Source organism: Populus euphratica, unplaced genomic scaffold (assembly GCF_000495115.2).
Source record: "Populus euphratica unplaced genomic scaffold, PopEup_1.0 scaffold4.1, whole genome shotgun sequence".
NCBI lineage: Eukaryota > Viridiplantae > Streptophyta > Magnoliopsida > Malpighiales > Salicaceae > Populus > Populus euphratica.
The window spans coordinates 1,365,148-1,382,416 of NW_011499859.1; the positions used below are offsets into that span (position 1 = coordinate 1,365,148).

Here is a 17,269-nt window from a genome sequence, read left to right on the forward strand (position 1 = left end):
GGAGTCACTCATATCTATAGTTCGGCCATTACCCATTCGAAAAAAAAAGCCTGTCTTGGACAAGCCTACCGTGATTCGAATGCATACAGCTTGACAAGGGACCAATTATTGACGAAACAACAAAAAATTATTTAATTATTTTTCATAATAAAGGGACTAAATAATTCATTTTAAAAAAATATAGATACTGATTTATTATTAACTTTTATTTTATTTTTTTCACTAGGTTGACTTATCATTCTATTGGTTTGTTTTTCAAAAACACATGTGAGTGTTTGGAAGTTTAATGATTTTTGTTTAAGTGTATTTTTCGTGAAAAAAACATATAATTTTTTGTGTTTTTTATGATATACATATATATATATATTATTTTAATATATTTTTCAAATAAAAAATACGAAACACAAATATATTTTTTTTATCATTTTCTCTCCTTATCTCCTTCACCTCTCTGTTTTCGTTTCTCCTTCCTTTCCCTCTGCTTCTTCTTCCTACCTCTTCTCTTTGCTCTATATCACAGCAACAACTCAACAAAGAAAAATAAAGAGAGAGAAAAGAGAGATGTTATAAGCTCTTAATCATCTATTCACCACCAAAGGAAAAACCACAATCAAATTAAGCTCTTCATCTTCAAGAGTTCATTAATATTAAACTTGTACCTAAAAACTAGTTAATTTACATGTTTTAAAGCTTGAAAATGTTAAACTTTTATGTTTAATTTGAGCTTTAAAATATTTTTTCACTATTGCAGCATTGTTTGGAAGACGAAAATAATTGATCTGATGATGATGTGGAGTGGTTTTGAGGCTGCAGGGGTGGTGATCTGATCCTGAACAGCAGCAGCCCAAGGAAGAAGAAGGCTGCTGAAACTTTTAGTAAGAGTTATCATGCAGTCCTTAATTCTTACAAATTGTGCAACTAACTCCTTGTAATATTACAATATTACAATTAATCCCTTATATTTCAAGCACTCTACATTAACAACTGGTTTCAGTCGATAGTTATCCAAGAATTAAGAGGTAGTTTTGGGGTTTTTTCTCAAACCTGTCAGCCATTTAACAGCCAGTGAAATATTAAATGATTTCTTACAGTAGAGGGAGTTATTAATTTATTTTGATAAATCAGAAGGATTGATTTATAATTTAACGATGCTGATCTCTTCTTGGCAATCAGAAAACATCTTGGGGCCATGGAGTCTTTGGATAGTGCATTTTATTAGTTTCCACCAAAAACGCGTTCACAGGAAAGGCACATGGACAAGAGAAAAAATAATACACTGTTTAAGCTTATCCCCCCTTTTCTAATCCACCAATGCTTCGCTGGATTAGACCTAATGCCAATTTGTAAACGAATTAATCTCTCTAATCGAAGCCCACATGGAAGTTTAGTAGTTATAAGTAAACATTTTGTTAAATATAGTATCATGCTTTTCTTTTCTCTCTAAGCAATAATTTTATTGTTGCTCCTGTGCAAAATCTAGAAAACTATTCTCTCAGTAATGCAGAGAAGTAGGGTTAGAGTTTTTACTCTGATCCATTTTTCTGCAGATCGTGATTTAATGACAATTACAAGTATATACTTTTAGATGGATACATGAAGAAACATTACATATCACAATATCAAACAGAAAGAACAGCTAAACCAACAGCTAAAAAAACAACTTAAATTTTAGTTTTGGAGAGAATATATATACATATATACACACAGCTCTCGGGATCTCCAGTACTTTTTAAACAGATGACGCGGAATGGGGTTGAAAATTCTTTGTCCACTCTTCCCTCGAAGCTTTGGACTTTGACTTTTGGTAGTTTCTAACTGAGTCTACACTTCAATCATTCATTCATTCATTCCCTAAAGCACAAAGCCACAAGCCAATGGAAAGTAAAGAGACCCTTTTCTTCGAAGTGTTTGAAGGGTAGAATTGGTCAGCACTTGGACCTCCACATACTATTTTACGCACACACACTCTCTCTTTTCTGTTTCCTCGTATGACCAGAGACTGGTCTAAGCTGAAAAACTCGTTTTCTCAGTCAAACTTCAACCTTTCTACCTTCCAATCTATATATGCCTCTCTCTCCCTTCAGTTTTTCTCATCCTCCTTCATATTCCAAACCTCCGCTTTTCTCTTTAAATACAAAGCTTCTTCTGCTCAAGCTTCACTCATTTACAGATACATATTTATCTCTTTGCACCAATACACAGAAAAATTTAATTCTACTTCTGGCTACTTCTATGTTTTTAGCTTCTAGCTCTATACCATCTTGGTCATTCCAGAATCATCTGCTCTTCTTACTTTTCCTGCTGGAGGAAAGTTTTTACTTCTAAGTAACCAAATGCTACAAGTGTAGAAAATGTGCTAATATTGTTTTGCTGGACAACAAGTTTTAGCATTTTAGAGCTAGCAAGAGGCATAATTGTGTTGCTTGTGGTAACTTTTAAGGGAGGTATACAAAATGGAGAGTGGTTGGTGCTGGGAGCAACAGACTTTGATTGCTGAGCTAGTCCAAGGTATGGAACTAGCAAAACAATTAAGAGCTCATTTGAATGCAACATCGTCAGTTGAAGGTAGGGACGAGTTATTACAGAGGATACTAGCTTCTTATGAGAGGGCTCTCTTGATTCTCAACTGGGGTGGGTCAATGGGACAGCCACAGAGTGTTGGAGTCTCCGCTGGTGTTCCAGAGTCCCCCATATCCATTAATGGAAGCTCACGAAGTGACGAGTTCGATGGGGGTGTTAAGGATAATCAGGGTTATAATGAGGCCTCAAAGAAGAGGTGAACTTGTGGTTTACTGTTACAACTCTTGCATGTTGCTTGAAGATTACGTCCATTTCAGTTGTTCTAATGCTTCTTGTAAAATGTTTTCCGATTTGGATTGCAGAAAGACCACACCCAGATGGACAGATCATGTTAGAGTCAGTCCTGAGAATGGGCTTGAGGGTCCTCATGATGATGGCTATAGCTGGAGAAAATATGGGCAGAAAGATATTTTAGGAGCAAAATATCCCAGGTGACTAGTCCTTTATCTTTTCTTTCTTGGAAAGTTACAAATGCCACCACTTGTGACTGGATACTGTACGGCTGAACAATAACTAAGAGCACGAGTAAAAGAACTTGAAACTGACTCGTGTCACTAGTTTCTCACAGCAAGGGCTTGATAACATTGAAAATATGTGTCACCAACCAGGCACTCAACACTTCAATTATACAAAAAATTATATGTTTGAACAGTCATCTCATCTTGCTATATATAGTTTAGACATCTAATAAGAGATCGTTACATGTGCAGAAGCTATTACAGGTGCACCTACAGAAATACTCAGAACTGCTGGGCTACAAAGCAAGTGCAGAGATCAGATGAAGATCCCACCATATTTGAGATCACATACCGAGGAACCCACACCTGCGCTCATGGAAACCAATCGATTCCATCACCATCATCACCAGAAAAACAAGAAAAGAAACAAAAGAATACCAATAACAACTATCAACAACAGCAGTCACAGCAAGCCCTCTATAACTTCCAAAATAGCCTAAAGGTTATTACTGAGGACTTGGACAATAAAGAGATGGTATCTCCCTTCTCTTTTCCCTCTGCATACGGATGCTCAAAGAATGCGAGCAGTTATTCTCCGTCGTTTATATCTCCAGCTACACCTGAACCAACTCACTACTCAGTTTCACCATTCCAGATGAACAATTTTGGAGGAGCACATAATTTGCAGCATCTGGAATCGGATTTCACTGAGATAATCTCAGCCAACACGTCAGCGACCAATTCTCCAATTGTGAACTTGGATTTCTCACTTGATCAAGTGGAATTAGACCCCAACTTTCCGTTCGACACACCTGGCTTTTTCTCATAATTTCATGCAGACACTGGAAATAAGAAATGCGAAAGTGCTGCATTTTTGTGCAATCCAACACTCTGGCTGGTTGCGCCTGTAGAACCTAGCTTGTACTATAAATGAGGAAGGGATGCACGTAAAATAGGATTAGCTATGGCAGCATTGGAAAATTTTGAAGTTCCTATAAATAATATCAGTAATTGTATTGCTACTAACTAAAACTTCCATTAACATAACATATGCTTATATAACCTCGAAAGACAATATTCAGCAGTAGATTAGAGGCCACTGCATGTTGACTTCTAGGACCAAAAAAGAAAACAAGGAAAAACACTTGGAAGCATCGCAAACAAGAATAAATTTAACGAACACGCAGAGACAGCACAGGAAAATGTACAAACCATTCTTGTAAGAAAATGGACCGCAGATCAAGACGGTTCCTTACAAGAAAAATACACGATGTACAAAACGCTATGCTGAGTACTTATGACTCCTTGTAACAGTTTTGACAATGATCCAGTATCTCCAGCACTCGGCTGGAATGAAGCCTTAATGCACAGGTACTTGTGGCTGACCAGAAGCAGAGCATAAGTAACAAGGACTGCATAAGTATGGACCATTCGAACATCCATCTGGAGTAAGAGCATGGAAGTAGAAAAGATCACTAAGCGATGTTTGCAAAGTGAAGAAGGAGATATCGTGATTGAATAAATTACCTAGACAGAAGGTTTGTTTTCCTCTTCGATTTCTGAAACAGGATCTGATGAACTTTTTTCGGGGGCATTTTCATTCCTAATAGCTTGTCTTAGCCCCAAGACAATGAATAAGTTGGTTAGGGTGAGAAGTGACTCAGCTCCTCCATGCAACCAATCCACATTAGACAAGGAAGTCCCATAGTGCACCTTTGCTGCCTCAACCATGCAAACACAAGTCCCAAAAGAAAGTCAGGGAAGGCATGAATAATAAAGCTGACTGATGTTCAAATTAAATCCTATGCAGTGGGAGAAGTTACCATAAATTCCTGCTGGGACTGCTCAGCAGATGTGGAGCAACCAAAGAACCATTAGGAAGAAAGTCAGTATAGATAAAACAAGCTGTCTGACAACAGAAGACATCCGAAAAATGGTAAAACAAAAATTATAAACTTAATCAGGAAAAATTTCATGCAAAAGGAACAATGTTTAAAAATCCACCAATATTATTCATCAACATATTAAGTTAATCCCCAAGTTTTGATCCTACAATACGATATTATATCTCATTAATGGCACAAATACAATGTCCATTGCATGAAAAGATCTCTTCTTTTTAACGGAACCTGTTTGGCTGTTGCCCTTAATCCCCCATTCACAAACACTTCCAGTCCTCGGCCATATGAGAACACAACAGGGCGTATTTTAATAAAGAGAGGAAAAGGGTATCTCCAGACAGTTCCATTTTTTACTAATTTCTACATTAATCCAACAAATTAACTGAAAATTCTTAAAACTTCAAAATCCACCACATTCCTCAATTCAATAATTTCAAGCATCAAAATAACAAACAAGAAAACTGCAAGCACAAATATGGCCAAAGAAACTCACTGGTAGCCCCAACAAAGGCAAGCAAGAAGTAGAAACCAAAGAGAGTGAGCTTAGGAGCAGTCTTGGATTTGGTAATGAAGTACAAGAAACCAATGTAAGGAAACAAAGAGAATGCAAACAGCTGTGAGGCAATGCTCTGTGAGTCAATGTTAGGTGCCCATGGATCAACTGGAAACATCAAACCAACACCACAAACTACCCTCCTTTTCCTCTTGCAACCACCAAGTCTTGTTTTTTCTGTGAAGTAGAAATCTTTGCCCACTCTACATGGGTCTTTTGGGCGATTTTGCAAGAAATAAGAAGAACCCACATAGGAAACAGGGATTAGTGAACTCGGTACTCTGCAAACAGGTTGCGAAAAACTGATCATCATGTCAAGAGAGAATCTTAGTTTTGCCGTTGTGGATTAGGAGTCAGAGACGGAGGTGAACTGAATCTAGCTTCTGCTAAAGAGTTTATATTCTGTTGAAAAACATCATAGACTTCTGGGCCTCCTAAAGTGTTATGAACCTAAATCAGATTATCTGGCCCCTTCTTGGAGGCATCATTGCAAGGGGCTTGGACCTGGAATTACGCCTATTTTGCAACTTACTTCTTTTATTATTATTATTATTATTTTATTTTAAGTTCTAAGTTATTTGTACTTGGATTGGTAAATTCATAAAAAAAAGGGAAGAAATTCTCATTGATTTATGGTCTATTTTTATATTAACCTATACAATAAACTAAAACAAGCTTTTAATATTTATTCTCTCACATTTCATTATTAATAACCAAATTTTTTTTTTTTATCCTTGATTTTTTTTACACTCAATGAATTTTATTTCTTTTGAATATAATTCTTATATTTTCTTTTTGATCCTTGATTTTTTTTACACTCGAATAAATTTTATTTCTTTTGAATATAATTCTTATAATTTAGACTAACATGGTTTTATATGTTGGAATCAACTTTGATTTGCATGCTGGAGTATATCTGATATGGTTATAAATGTTTCAATATTAAATTAAAAATGAAATTTACAAATAAAGATTTATGTTATTGTTAAAAAATAATTGAAAGAAAAATGAACAAAATTAACATAAAACAAGCACTTTTCATTTACATTATTCAAAAGGCATGGGAAAAAAATCAAAATAGCCCCTAAGGTTTTAATTTATGTATATTTGATTCCTTTTCTTTTAAGTTTTTACAATTTAATATTAAACTTTATTTTTATTATATTTTAGTCCCTCAATGTGGAGAGAAGAGATAAAAAATCATTAAAAATACAAATCAAAGAAAAAGTATCATCAGCCATATTTTGATCATAAAAATAATAATATTGATCTTAATAATTCTTTTAAAAAAATAAGAGTTTATCGGAGGTTGTTTTAACATTTAAAAATATAATAAAAAAGTAGATTGTGAGTTGTTAATTTTATTTTGATTCAGTTTAATTTATAAATTTTAAATTGATTAAATGTATTTTTAAGTTATAAATAATTTTATTGTAGTATTTAGGTATTTTTAGTTCAAGAAAAGTTGAGATTTGAATTACAACAGTCCAAGAATTTAGAGGTTGTAATTTGAATTATATTTGAATTATGGATGTGTTTTGAAGAATAATTGTGGTTGTTTTTAAAAATATTTTTTAATTAAAAATATATTAAAATAATAATTTTTTATTTTTTAAAAATTATTTTTGACATTAACACATCAAAATTATTTAAAAATATTAAAAAATATTAATTTAAAGTAAAATATAAAATAAATAAAATATTTTTAAAATATAAAATAAACTGGAGATAAAAAATAAAATAAGAAAGCGTCCTGCATTCTATTTTTAAAAAATAGGGGTGGCGACAAAGTGTCACTCACCCATTTAAAAAACGTAAGCGTGCAGGATGTTCAATGGACCGTGGGGATTAATCGTGGTGCGCGTTCTATTTTTAAAAAATAGGGGTGGCGACAAAGTGTCACTCACCCATTTAAAAAACGTAAGCGTGCAGGATGTTCAATGGACCGTGGGGATTAATCGTGGTGCGCGTAAACTGGCCCGGACACCCTACATAAATCAAAAAAAAAAAAAAAACATAAGCGTGCAAGCCTAACTTCCTAGGCTTGTGCGTGTCAAGGCTTTTCATTTAGGCCAGGGGCGTAGGCTTATCTTTTCAGGCCTAAGCACGCTGATTATTATTATTTTTTTTTGTTAAATGGCCCCTAAGTTCTTTTTTTTTTAATATACACTAAAATTTGTTGTAAATACATTTTAATAAATGATATTTAAAAATTATTCAATTATGCCATAATTTTCAATAATATTAGAGCTTTTATGTTAATATTAACAATTATTTTATAAATAATTATATATTAATCTAATAAATATAATATTTTTAAAGGTTTCTTATTAATATTTAATAAGAATAAAATATTTTTTATTTTAAATCTCTTAGATGTTTTCTCATGTCGGCTCACAAAAATAATTGACTCATGTTTTTTATATTTTTTTTATTAATTTTTTTTTAATAATTATAAAAAGTTTATATTTTTTTAGATATTTCTAATAAAAAATCGTGTTTTTTCTAAATAAAAAATAAAGGAGATTAAATTAAAAAATATACATTTTTCTTCAGAAATCAAATCACTTGGATATCAAATCCGATTCAAAACACCGATAAATAAAAAATAAAAAAAAAAGGGGGAAAAGTGAGTGCATGGAAATTTTCAGAAGACTCTTTAATAGTATTTCTGGTGCAAAACATGATAAACATCATCAATATTCCTTGCATGGCTGAATCGGACTTCAAATTCTCTTAAATAATTATTAACGAAAACAATTATAAATAGCAGTCTTAATTCAGACAAATCTGGAAAATTATGACTTTTCATATCCAATGAATAATGTATTCTCGAATATCATGCCTTCATTCTCATTAAAAGAGGATGAAAAAAAAATTATTGCCTTTACCAAGTATAAAGTAATTGTTTGAAATTGTTGGTTTTTCACTTCTGGCTGCTGGCTTTTCATGTCGTTAAGATACATCAAGTTGTTGCAGAAATAAGTGAATAAATAAACTCGGAAATATAAGCTATGGAAAATGTTTGATGACAGAAACTGTTACAGTAAAATAAATACATTTAGGTGAGAACTAGATTTACTTAGATTAAACTTTTTTGAATATACAAAAGAAATACACAGGCATAATTAATATTTTTCTAGTGAAAAAAATAAACTGTATGGAGATTAATTTAATATAACATGATGAATTTAAAAACAATTTAGATAACTAGTAAAAATATAATTTGATTCACAAAAAGCTAAGACAACATATTTCTTAAAACATAATATTGAAATGACCATAAAAAGCTAAGACAATATATTTCTTAAAACATAATATTGAAATGACAATGTATTGGATAGATCCGGGCCATCTCAGGTTAACCTATCAAATCCACAACTCAGATCAAGAGACCTAAATAACCTCATAAAAGAAAATTAAAATAAATTATGAAATTCAATTATTAATCAACTCAGAGTTAAAAAATAAATTTCAAAAACTTTGACATGGACTAACCTATAAAACTCATGACCCACGTCATGAGGTCAAGATGATCTTATAGAAAGTAAACAAAAAAAAAAAGACATGGGTCAACTCGGATTAATCTGCTAAATATGTGATCAAAATCATGAGACTATGATAATCCCATTAAATACAAATTAAAATAAAGTATGAAACTCAATTTTTAATAAACTCATTGTTAAAAGTTGAAAATTAAAAAAAATTCAATATAAAAACAAGACATGTTAAAAAGACCTGATGTTATTCGAGTTAACTTATAAAGCATATGACTTGAATTATAAGATCGGGATAACCTCATAAAAAAAATTATTAATATAATTCATAATCACTCTAATGCTGAATGATAAAATTGAAAAAATATCAATTAAAAAAACAAAATACCTCAAGTCAACTTTAACTATTTTTTTAATTTTATCCATCAACATTTTGTTTGATTTTATTTTTATATCAAATTTGATCCTCATCTTTTTTTTTTCTATTTTTTGTTTATTTATTTTTCAATTTCAATCCTCAATATTCGTAGATTGAGAATTTTGTTTTATGATTTTTTTTGGGTTTGCCTTTTATAGGTTTAGTCTTGACCTTACGATCTAGATCATGAGTTTCGAATATTATGCCAAGTTGACTTTGGTATTTCTCTAGGTTCTTTTTTAAAATTGAATTTTTTTTTTCTAATTTCATCCTTTAAAATTAGATTAGTTACGGATTAAACTTCATGATTTTTTTTTATGATATTATTCTGATCTCATGTTTAAGATCACGAGGTTAAGAGGTTAACTCGAGTTGACCCATAATTTTTTTTATTGACATTGCTTATATTTTATTTTGTGTTTTGATTTTTTAGTTTTGTTTTTCAACATTATATTGTCTAAGATTTGAACTTTATTGTTTTGTTTAATTTGTTTTCTACAAGATTATAGTTGTGCATTTGGAAGGCTCACTCAAGTGGAATCATTTAAAAAATTTAATTTAATTCTTCAATATTTGAATTGCTAAAAATTAAGATTTTTTTTATTTTCATTTCTATGATGTTAGGATATTTTTGCTTCATTATCAAATATTGAAAAGATATATTTTTGTAATATTAAAAAAAAATATTTTATCAATTGATCATTGTGTTTTTTTAGTTTGATTTATTTATTGTCTCTGCCTCTCTTTTAATCATATTATTAAATCAATCATGTTTATTGAATAAAATCTAGTCAATAACTCGAGTCTTCAATTTTTCTTGTTCTTTTTAAAATGCTAGCAACATCTTAATATATTTTTTTTTACATTGAAGAAAATTTTTCGTAATCCACAGCATTGTACATACTACCAATCTACTATAACATAATACAATTCATTTATTCAAATCACAATTCAATTAATAGTGTTGATTTATAGAAGTGTTATTTTTCAAAGTATTTTTTACTTGAAAATATCTTAAAATAATATTTTTTTTTATTTTTTAAAATTTATTTTTAATATCACTATATCAAAATAATAAAATAAAACATAAAACACAATCTAAAGTAAAAGGGAAAAAAATTATTAAAAAAACAGCATTTCCGCGTAAACAAGCAGGGTATCAACATGAGTGGGGCGGGGAGAGGATTAAATTTGGACACACAATTCTCGTTGTCTTGATATATATATATATATATATATATTCAGCATTCCCAGCAAAAGATAACATTGGAATCCCACATGCGAAAGAAAAAAAATTATAGCCTCACCTCAATAAAGAAATTATAACGAAAGTTTTTCATGATGTATTTGAGTCCATTTAATCAATTAACTGGAGGGCTGCCAGCCTCTTTCCACAGTCCAAGCTTTCATCTATGATCTTCCTCATGTCATATTTATACTCGAAGCCCATCTTCATCAACTTTGATGAATCACATTTGATTCCTCTGATCTCTGGTTCTTCCCTGAACCTAAAATTAAAAGTTAATCATTACTATTAGCAAAATCACAACAGAAAACATGGAATGCCGCTTCTTTTCTCTGGTCTAATGGTTCAATTTGGGATATAAGTACTTATTTTTCTAATGTTTCATTATATTTTGTAATCGAGTTAGTTTTTTCTTAAAATATATAGTAAGTTTCTAATATATCATTCTAGTGAGATTTTGAAGTTGGTTCATCAGAATTACTCTGTATGTGAGAATCATTTGAATTAAGAACTTAGAGTATATTCAATTAAAAACTTATTATTGCCTTCAAATCATGTGACTAATTCCCATAGATTGTCTTGAAAATCTCATTCAAAGAATGAATTAAAAACTTAACGTATGTTCAAGATCAAACTGGTTCAGGAAATTACAATAAGAAAAAAATATACCTTATTAATAAGGACAAATTCAGCTATTAATCCGTTTCCTCTTGTACAGATGAAAATTTTAAGAAAAAAGAAGAATTCTTACTTTTCATCTATCTTGAATTCTGGATGATTTTCTTCAAGGTAAGCTTTAATTTCTCTAACAGTTGGATCGGCAGCTGAACAGAGGAATCTACCCTTCATTGATGGCTTTTCCATGCAAAATATGTGTGCCTCACAAACATCATCATTGCCAACAAGAGGAACTGATCCCAAAACTTCTTCCACAAACTTCAACCCGTGATAGTAACCAGATATATCGCCAGTAAATGGTGAAATAATCACTTGTACACTCGAAGGCACATGGGAAAGAATAGTCTCTCCTCCCATTAGACCACAGAGAAGAGTCACCACTTCAAGCTTGGCATCCTCAATTTCATTATTGTTAGGTTGGTTGCCATTTCATGTAAGGCACCAACCATTTACCATTGACTATTGGTAGCCACCATTGTTAAATGAGATAGAGTTGGTGGCCACCATTGTTGAATGATCTAGAGTTGGTAGCCACCAATGTTGACAACAAACCAAGAAGAGCTTCCATGAATGCCTATAAATAGAGGCATATATGAGAGAGCAAAATGAGAGAGGAAGTAGAGCCAAAGAGGTGAGAAATGTAGGAGAGAGTGGGCTGCCATTGCAGCACAAAAGGAGAGAAATAGAGTGAGGTTGAGAGTTGCTCAAAGAGAGGATGATTCCTCCTCCTCTATTGTTGTAAATCTTGTACTCTCCCTACATAATGTAATGGCTTCTCCCGTGGATGTAGGCGGTTTTGCCGAACCACGTTAAATATTGTGTCAGTGTGCTTGGCCTCCTATGAGCAAATATCAGTACATCACCGGTCGGAATTCCCAACAATTGGTATCAGAGCGTTCGGTTTAAAGTGGTGTTTGATTTTGCTCAAAAATGAAAGTTGTCAAAATTGTGTTTTGACCATACCACTGTGTAGAGGAGGAAGAGACGAAGCCACTGGTGAAAACCGCGTCGAAATCGGACGTCGGAAACAGTCGAACGCGCCGGCGGGGGGACTGGCCACGTCATCAGCCACGTCAGCAGTTATGCACAGTCATCAGCCACGTCAGCAGTTATGCACAGTCATCAGACACGTCACCTGACATATCAGCACTCTGATCAGTCAAACTGCCACGTCAGCAGTTCTGCACAGTCATCAGACACGTCACCTGGCACATCAGCACTCTGACCAGTCAAACTGGCACGTCAGATTTGGTTGACCTATATGTCCTACGTGGATGACACGTCATTACAGCCACGTCAGCTCCCTGGATTTTGATCCTGTGTGGCGGAGTCTATGTGCAACCGGTTTTGAGATTGAATCTGGGCCGTTTATCAGGCCAAAATTGTTTTGATCAAATCTTAGCCGTCTGAAGTGCGATTTGGACGATTTCAGACTTGTTTCCAGCTAATTTGATCGTTCTGGATGCAATGGTACGGTCCGATCATTGAGATTGAGATCAGAAATGGTAGTGATGAATTATTAAAGAGAGATTACCCGATCAGGAGGCATATGATGGTCATCATGGTGGTCGATGGAGCTGAAGAAGAAGAAATCACACATGTTTGCCCAATTACATGTGGTGAACTATTATGTGGGGAATTTTAATTGCCTTGAGGGAAGGTAAAATTGGGACACTCTAAACACCCGATCATGTGGACAATTTGAGGTGGAGAGTGAAATTTGATGAAGACCAATCTTGACGAATCTGAGCACTGGTAGTCTCACCAGATATTGAGAAATCAGGTATAAAACCAGGATACCCCAGATCACTTGTAAAGGAAAGCCGCAACAAAGCTAGCAAATGGTTGTATATACGAAAAGACAGTACGATGGATAGATATGGCCTAAGAAGTTCTGGCTAGGAGATTGGGTTTTAAGCGGGACCGTTGTGACCCCTCCAATCTTTCCTGGGAACTTGCTTAGTGGAAGGATTATCCATACGGTACTATTTTCGTATATGTGACAGTTTGTTATGAAACTGTTGAAGACTAGCAGGATGACGGCACAAAGGAACAGTTGGGTTTCGTATGATCAAGGATTTGATGGAGTGGTGATTTCTCCAAGGAAGTTAGATTCGGTGACTATAATTTCTCGAGGGGAGAATTGATGAAGACCCTGATAATGGAAGAGAAATACAGCAAAGGGATAAAGATTGGCACCCTATTTAAACTTGGATAGATGTTGTGACAGGATGAGCTGCTGTCAAACATAAGCAAGGAATAGGGAGAAATCTGGAGAACCAAAATTGCACGAGAGCACATGAAGATTGTGTAGGAGTACCCGGAGGATCCAACGAGGTACTATAATGAGACAACAGGTGCAAGGAGAAGAAGAGTTCCCAGATGAAGCTCAGAGCAGAGACTATGAAAAGGTTGTACAATAAAAGTCTCTTGTGCTCTTGATAAAGGCAACAAGCAAGGACCTTTCAATGCATGCAAGGATGGAAAGAAGAGCTGTTGCAGATGCACCTAATTGAGGGGGTGCAAACGCCTGTGATAAAAGGCGACCGCCTATAATGAAAGGCGAAGACACCAAAGGGAGTTGGTGCGGGGGGAGGTGTTAAGCAGAAAAGGCGGAGCTGTTAAGCAGAAAAGGTGTAGAAGCTCCAAACATAGAAATTGAGGTGGAGGATTGCGAGGAGTATACCGCAACTTTCTCTTTCTATGTAATTAGTGGCAAAGAATTTATGGAGCCACTTTGAAGCATCTTAGCTGAAGGAGGATGCGACTGCCTATAAAAGGCGAAGACACCTTAAAGAGAAGGTGTGAGGGCTATGAGATGAGCCTATGATCAGACCGCCGCATGACGACGAGCGGAGACACCTCAGGAGAAGGTGTGAGGGCCGTGGAAGGAGCCCAGTTCAGAACGCCCCAGAGCCAATGTGATGGCTAGGTATGAGTGGACAGATGGATAGCCAATAAAAGGGCTATGATGAGTATGGAGACAAATGCAGGATTGACTTTCATGGATATTGCCCCCATGCTAAAGATCAATGAGCTAGAAGACATTTGCCTTGAACAATAAGTGGATGACTTGTGGAGCATTAAGACGTGGCTGCTATGAAGGAGCAGAGGGCATGCACAGGTTCCGGGAACAAGTTGACTCTTGTCAAGGTGGTGAGCTCGGTAATAGCATTGTAATACTCAGAGTATGAAGACAGATATGGATCAACCTTTTATGGGCTGCTCCCATAGTTAAAGGTGGAAAGCTACCTAGACTCTTGAGACTAAGAGTGAGAGACTCATGGAGAAGTAAGACGTGGTTCCTAGGGTGGAACAGAGGGCAGGCGCAACTCCTGGATAAATAGACTCTTGGAAGAGTGGTGAGCTTGTGATCATATTAAGATACTCAGATAATGACTGTCGCACTTGAAATATCCTTTTGAGGGGGTGTTGTAAGCCTTGATGTGAGGCTTGATGAATCATTTCGGACCGAGCATGGTTGAAGGGGAATGTTGTTCCAGAGACAAGCGTTAACACTATTCAGATGTGATGTGGCAGACCATCTGGTTATAGTGATCCTTTTGTGTAAAGGTGTGCTTTGGTTACTCTGATGATTGAAAGGTTTGGCGAGTACCTATAAACTTGGTCAAAGATGCTCTCAGAATGGAAAGCTTGGAAGAGCTGCAAGATGCAAGCTTGTGTTGAAGAAGCAAGAGGACAATTGCCCCACATGAATGGCAAAGGGGGTGATTGTTAGGTTGGTTGCCATTTCATGTAAGGCACCAACCATTTACCATTGACTATTGGTAGCCACCATTGTTGAATGAGATAGAGTTGGTGGCCACCATTGTTGAATGATCTAGAGTTGGTAGCCACCAATGTTGACAACAAACCAAGAAGAGCTTCCATGAATGCCTATAAATAGAGGCATATATGAGAGAGCAAAATGAGAGAGGAAGTAGAGCCAAAGAGGTGAGAAATGTAGGAGAGAGTGGGCTGCCATTGCAGCACAAAAGGAGAGAAATAGAGTGAGGTTGAGAGTTGCTCAAAGAGAGGATGATTCCTCCTCCTCTATTGTTGTAAATCTTGTACTCTCCCTACATAATGTAATGGCTTCTCCCGTGGATGTAGGCGGTTTTGCCGAACCACGTTAAATATTGTGTCAGTGTGCTTGGCCTCCTATGAGCAAATATCAGTACATCACCGGTCGGAATTCCCAACAATTGGTATCAGAGCCTTCGGTTTAAAATGGTGATAACTCAAAACCTCTTTCTCAGCTAATGTTTTTGCATTCGTATATTCCTACGGAAATAGAAAAAATCACCAACCATGCCATGTCCCTTCAGGGAAAATAAAAGGAAAGAAAGAACCACCGTCATGCTATGCGGTAATTCAGGGTAAGATAGGAGAAATACCAGTACATAATCATTGGCATAAGTGAGTGAGAGATCAGAAGGAGTCCAACAGGATTCATCCATGCAAGATTTATAGGCACTTCCATCCTCATTCAATGGTGATGATGCCAACACAGTTGCAGTGTAGATGAGACGCTTAACAGTGTGTGACTTGGCGCAACAGTCAGCTATGCTCCTCGCTCCAGCAATTGTTGCTTCCACTCTATCCTTGTTCTGTTTTTCAACTTCCAAAATTATATGTTAATTGTAACCAAGAAAAACAGTATTTGCTAATTGCTCATAAAATTTAAATCCCAACTACAAATTACTGACCTGAGAACTTTCGGGGTCTTGTTGCATTGGAGTGGCAACATGGAAAACAAATTCACACCCTTGAATTGCATCGTCAAACTCATGGGGCTTGTATATATCAGCTTGGAACAGGACTAACTTGGTATCTGCGTATGGAAGGGAATTGAGTAGGCCTACTTTGGATTTGTCCTCTGCTATTCCAAGAAAACATGTAAGACATTCATGTTAACACGAACCAAAAAAAATAAAAATAGAAGAGAGGTGGGGAGAGACCCAAGTTTCTTAATGTTGCATGGACAGTGTAGCCTTTCACCAATAGCTTCCTGATGAGCCAGGAACCAATATACCCAGAGCCTCCTGTAACACAGACTTTCGTGGCCATGGCGTGTGAGAAATAGTTCTTCTGTTGTTTCTGTTTTCGGGAGGGCAGGTGGCATGCATATATGGGAGGACACTGGAAAAGAACTTATCATTATATATATTTCCTATTATCACCACCAAGCTTGTGTGCTTAACGATCAATGTTGAAAATCTTCCTTAGCGAAGTTTTCCGAGTTACTTCTATCCAATGTTGAATATAATTGTCTTTCCTCGGTACAATTGTAAATGCTGAGCAGCAAAGACACGAATTTTTTTTACCGGTGAAAAGACGGTCCAGAAGGACAGGACGCACCGTAAAGGTCCAAAAAAAAAACAAAAGAAAGAGCTGTGCAGCCCGTGATTCCATGAACGTGCAGGGGACACGTGCCCACGATGTTGTCATGAAGTTATACGATGAGGAATAAAAAAGTCAAGTATTTTTATACGTAAAATTTATGCATTGAATAATTAATTATTTTTTATCTTAATAATATGATCAATTTATTTTTGGTGGATACAACTTGCTAAATCAAGGTAGTTAATGGCTAGTATTTATAAAAGATTATATTTGATAGATTTGTAGAGTCTTAAATACTTAAATATCCTTTTAAATAAAAAAGTATAATAATATTTAAAAATAAAGACTCTAAAAATATATATACTTGAAATTTTAAGAATGAATAGCTTTTGAACATGAAGCTTTAAGAATTTATATAATTTTTATAATTTTTAAATATTGTTTTTTATAAAAATAATATATATTAAATCAATATAAAATATTAAGAGATATGTGTACAGTTTCAAAAAAAAAAAATTAAATGAGTGTTAGGCCTGAGCAAAATGCCTAAACTAATTAGAAATAAAAAATAAGTTCAAACACACTCTCTAGA

At 34.7% G+C, this 17,269-nt stretch overlaps 3 protein-coding genes across 6 annotated transcripts; 1 reads left to right on the plus strand and 2 right to left on the minus strand.

Moving 5' to 3' along the window:
• Nucleotides 1-2,090: 2,090 nt before the first annotated feature.
• LOC105124276 (probable WRKY transcription factor 41) lies at nt 2,091-4,064 on the plus strand. The gene is made up of 3 exons (XM_011024220.1): nt 2,091-2,776; nt 2,883-3,011; nt 3,291-4,064. Exons 1-3 carry the CDS (start codon nt 2,454-2,456, stop codon nt 3,865-3,867), a joined length of 1,029 nt encoding a protein of 342 aa, XP_011022522.1. The 5' UTR covers nt 2,091-2,453; the 3' UTR covers nt 3,868-4,064.
• Nucleotides 4,065-4,186: 122 nt separating this feature from the next.
• On the minus strand, nt 4,187-5,924 carry LOC105124274 (1-acyl-sn-glycerol-3-phosphate acyltransferase). 4 transcript variants are annotated; one of them, XM_011024216.1, is made up of 4 exons: nt 5,433-5,922; nt 4,862-4,902; nt 4,566-4,760; nt 4,187-4,481 (listed from the first exon to the last, which is right to left on the minus strand). In XM_011024216.1, exons 1-3 carry the CDS (start codon nt 5,803-5,805, stop codon nt 4,566-4,568), a joined length of 609 nt encoding a protein of 202 aa, XP_011022518.1. In that variant the 5' UTR covers nt 5,806-5,922; the 3' UTR covers nt 4,187-4,481. The 4 variants fall into 4 exon arrangements, with proteins under 4 accessions (XP_011022518.1, XP_011022519.1, XP_011022520.1 ...); XM_011024217.1 differs by having other exon boundaries at nt 4,566-4,756; nt 4,862-4,879; nt 5,433-5,912; XM_011024218.1 differs by lacking the exon at nt 4,187-4,481 and having other exon boundaries at nt 4,595-4,756; nt 5,433-5,924.
• A 4,810-nt stretch (nt 5,925-10,734) lies between these two features.
• On the minus strand, nt 10,735-16,514 carry LOC105124277 (dihydroflavonol-4-reductase-like). Its single transcript, XM_011024222.1, has 6 exons — nt 16,293-16,514; nt 16,041-16,210; nt 15,729-15,941; nt 15,550-15,615; nt 11,405-11,727; nt 10,735-10,915 (listed from the first exon to the last, which is right to left on the minus strand). Exons 1-6 carry the CDS (start codon nt 16,399-16,401, stop codon nt 10,765-10,767), a joined length of 1,032 nt encoding a protein of 343 aa, XP_011022524.1. The 5' UTR covers nt 16,402-16,514; the 3' UTR covers nt 10,735-10,764.
• Between the last annotated feature and the right edge of the window lie 755 nt (nt 16,515-17,269).

Excerpts from the sequence above, each read along its gene's own strand:
- LOC105124276 (XM_011024220.1), top strand. The coding sequence starts at position 2,454 with ATGGAGAGTGGTTGGTGCTGGGAGCAACAGACTTTGATTGCTGAGCTA. Across the intron at positions 2,777-2,882 it reads AATGAGGCCTCAAAGAAGAG|AAAGACCACACCCAGATGGA; the intron begins GTGAACTTGTGG and ends TTTGGATTGCAG. Across the intron at positions 3,012-3,290 it reads TTAGGAGCAAAATATCCCAG|AAGCTATTACAGGTGCACCT; the intron begins GTGACTAGTCCT and ends TTACATGTGCAG.
- LOC105124274 (XM_011024216.1), bottom strand. The coding sequence starts at position 5,805 with ATGATGATCAGTTTTTCGCAACCTGTTTGCAGAGTACCGAGTTCACTA. Across the intron at positions 4,903-5,432 it reads TGCCTTTGTTGGGGCTACCA|GTTGCTCCACATCTGCTGAG; the intron begins GTGAGTTTCTTT and ends AATGGTTCTTTG. Across the intron at positions 4,761-4,861 it reads AGTCCCAGCAGGAATTTATG|GCAGCAAAGGTGCACTATGG; the intron begins GTAACTTCTCCC and ends TGCATGGTTGAG.
- LOC105124277 (XM_011024222.1), bottom strand. The coding sequence starts at position 16,401 with ATGGCCACGAAAGTCTGTGTTACAGGAGGCTCTGGGTATATTGGTTCC. Across the intron at positions 15,942-16,040 it reads AAGACCCCGAAAGTTCTCAG|AACAAGGATAGAGTGGAAGC; the intron begins GTCAGTAATTTG and ends GTTGAAAAACAG. Across the intron at positions 15,616-15,728 it reads ATGCCAATGATTATGTACTG|GAATATACGAATGCAAAAAC; the intron begins GTATTTCTCCTA and ends CTATTTCCGTAG.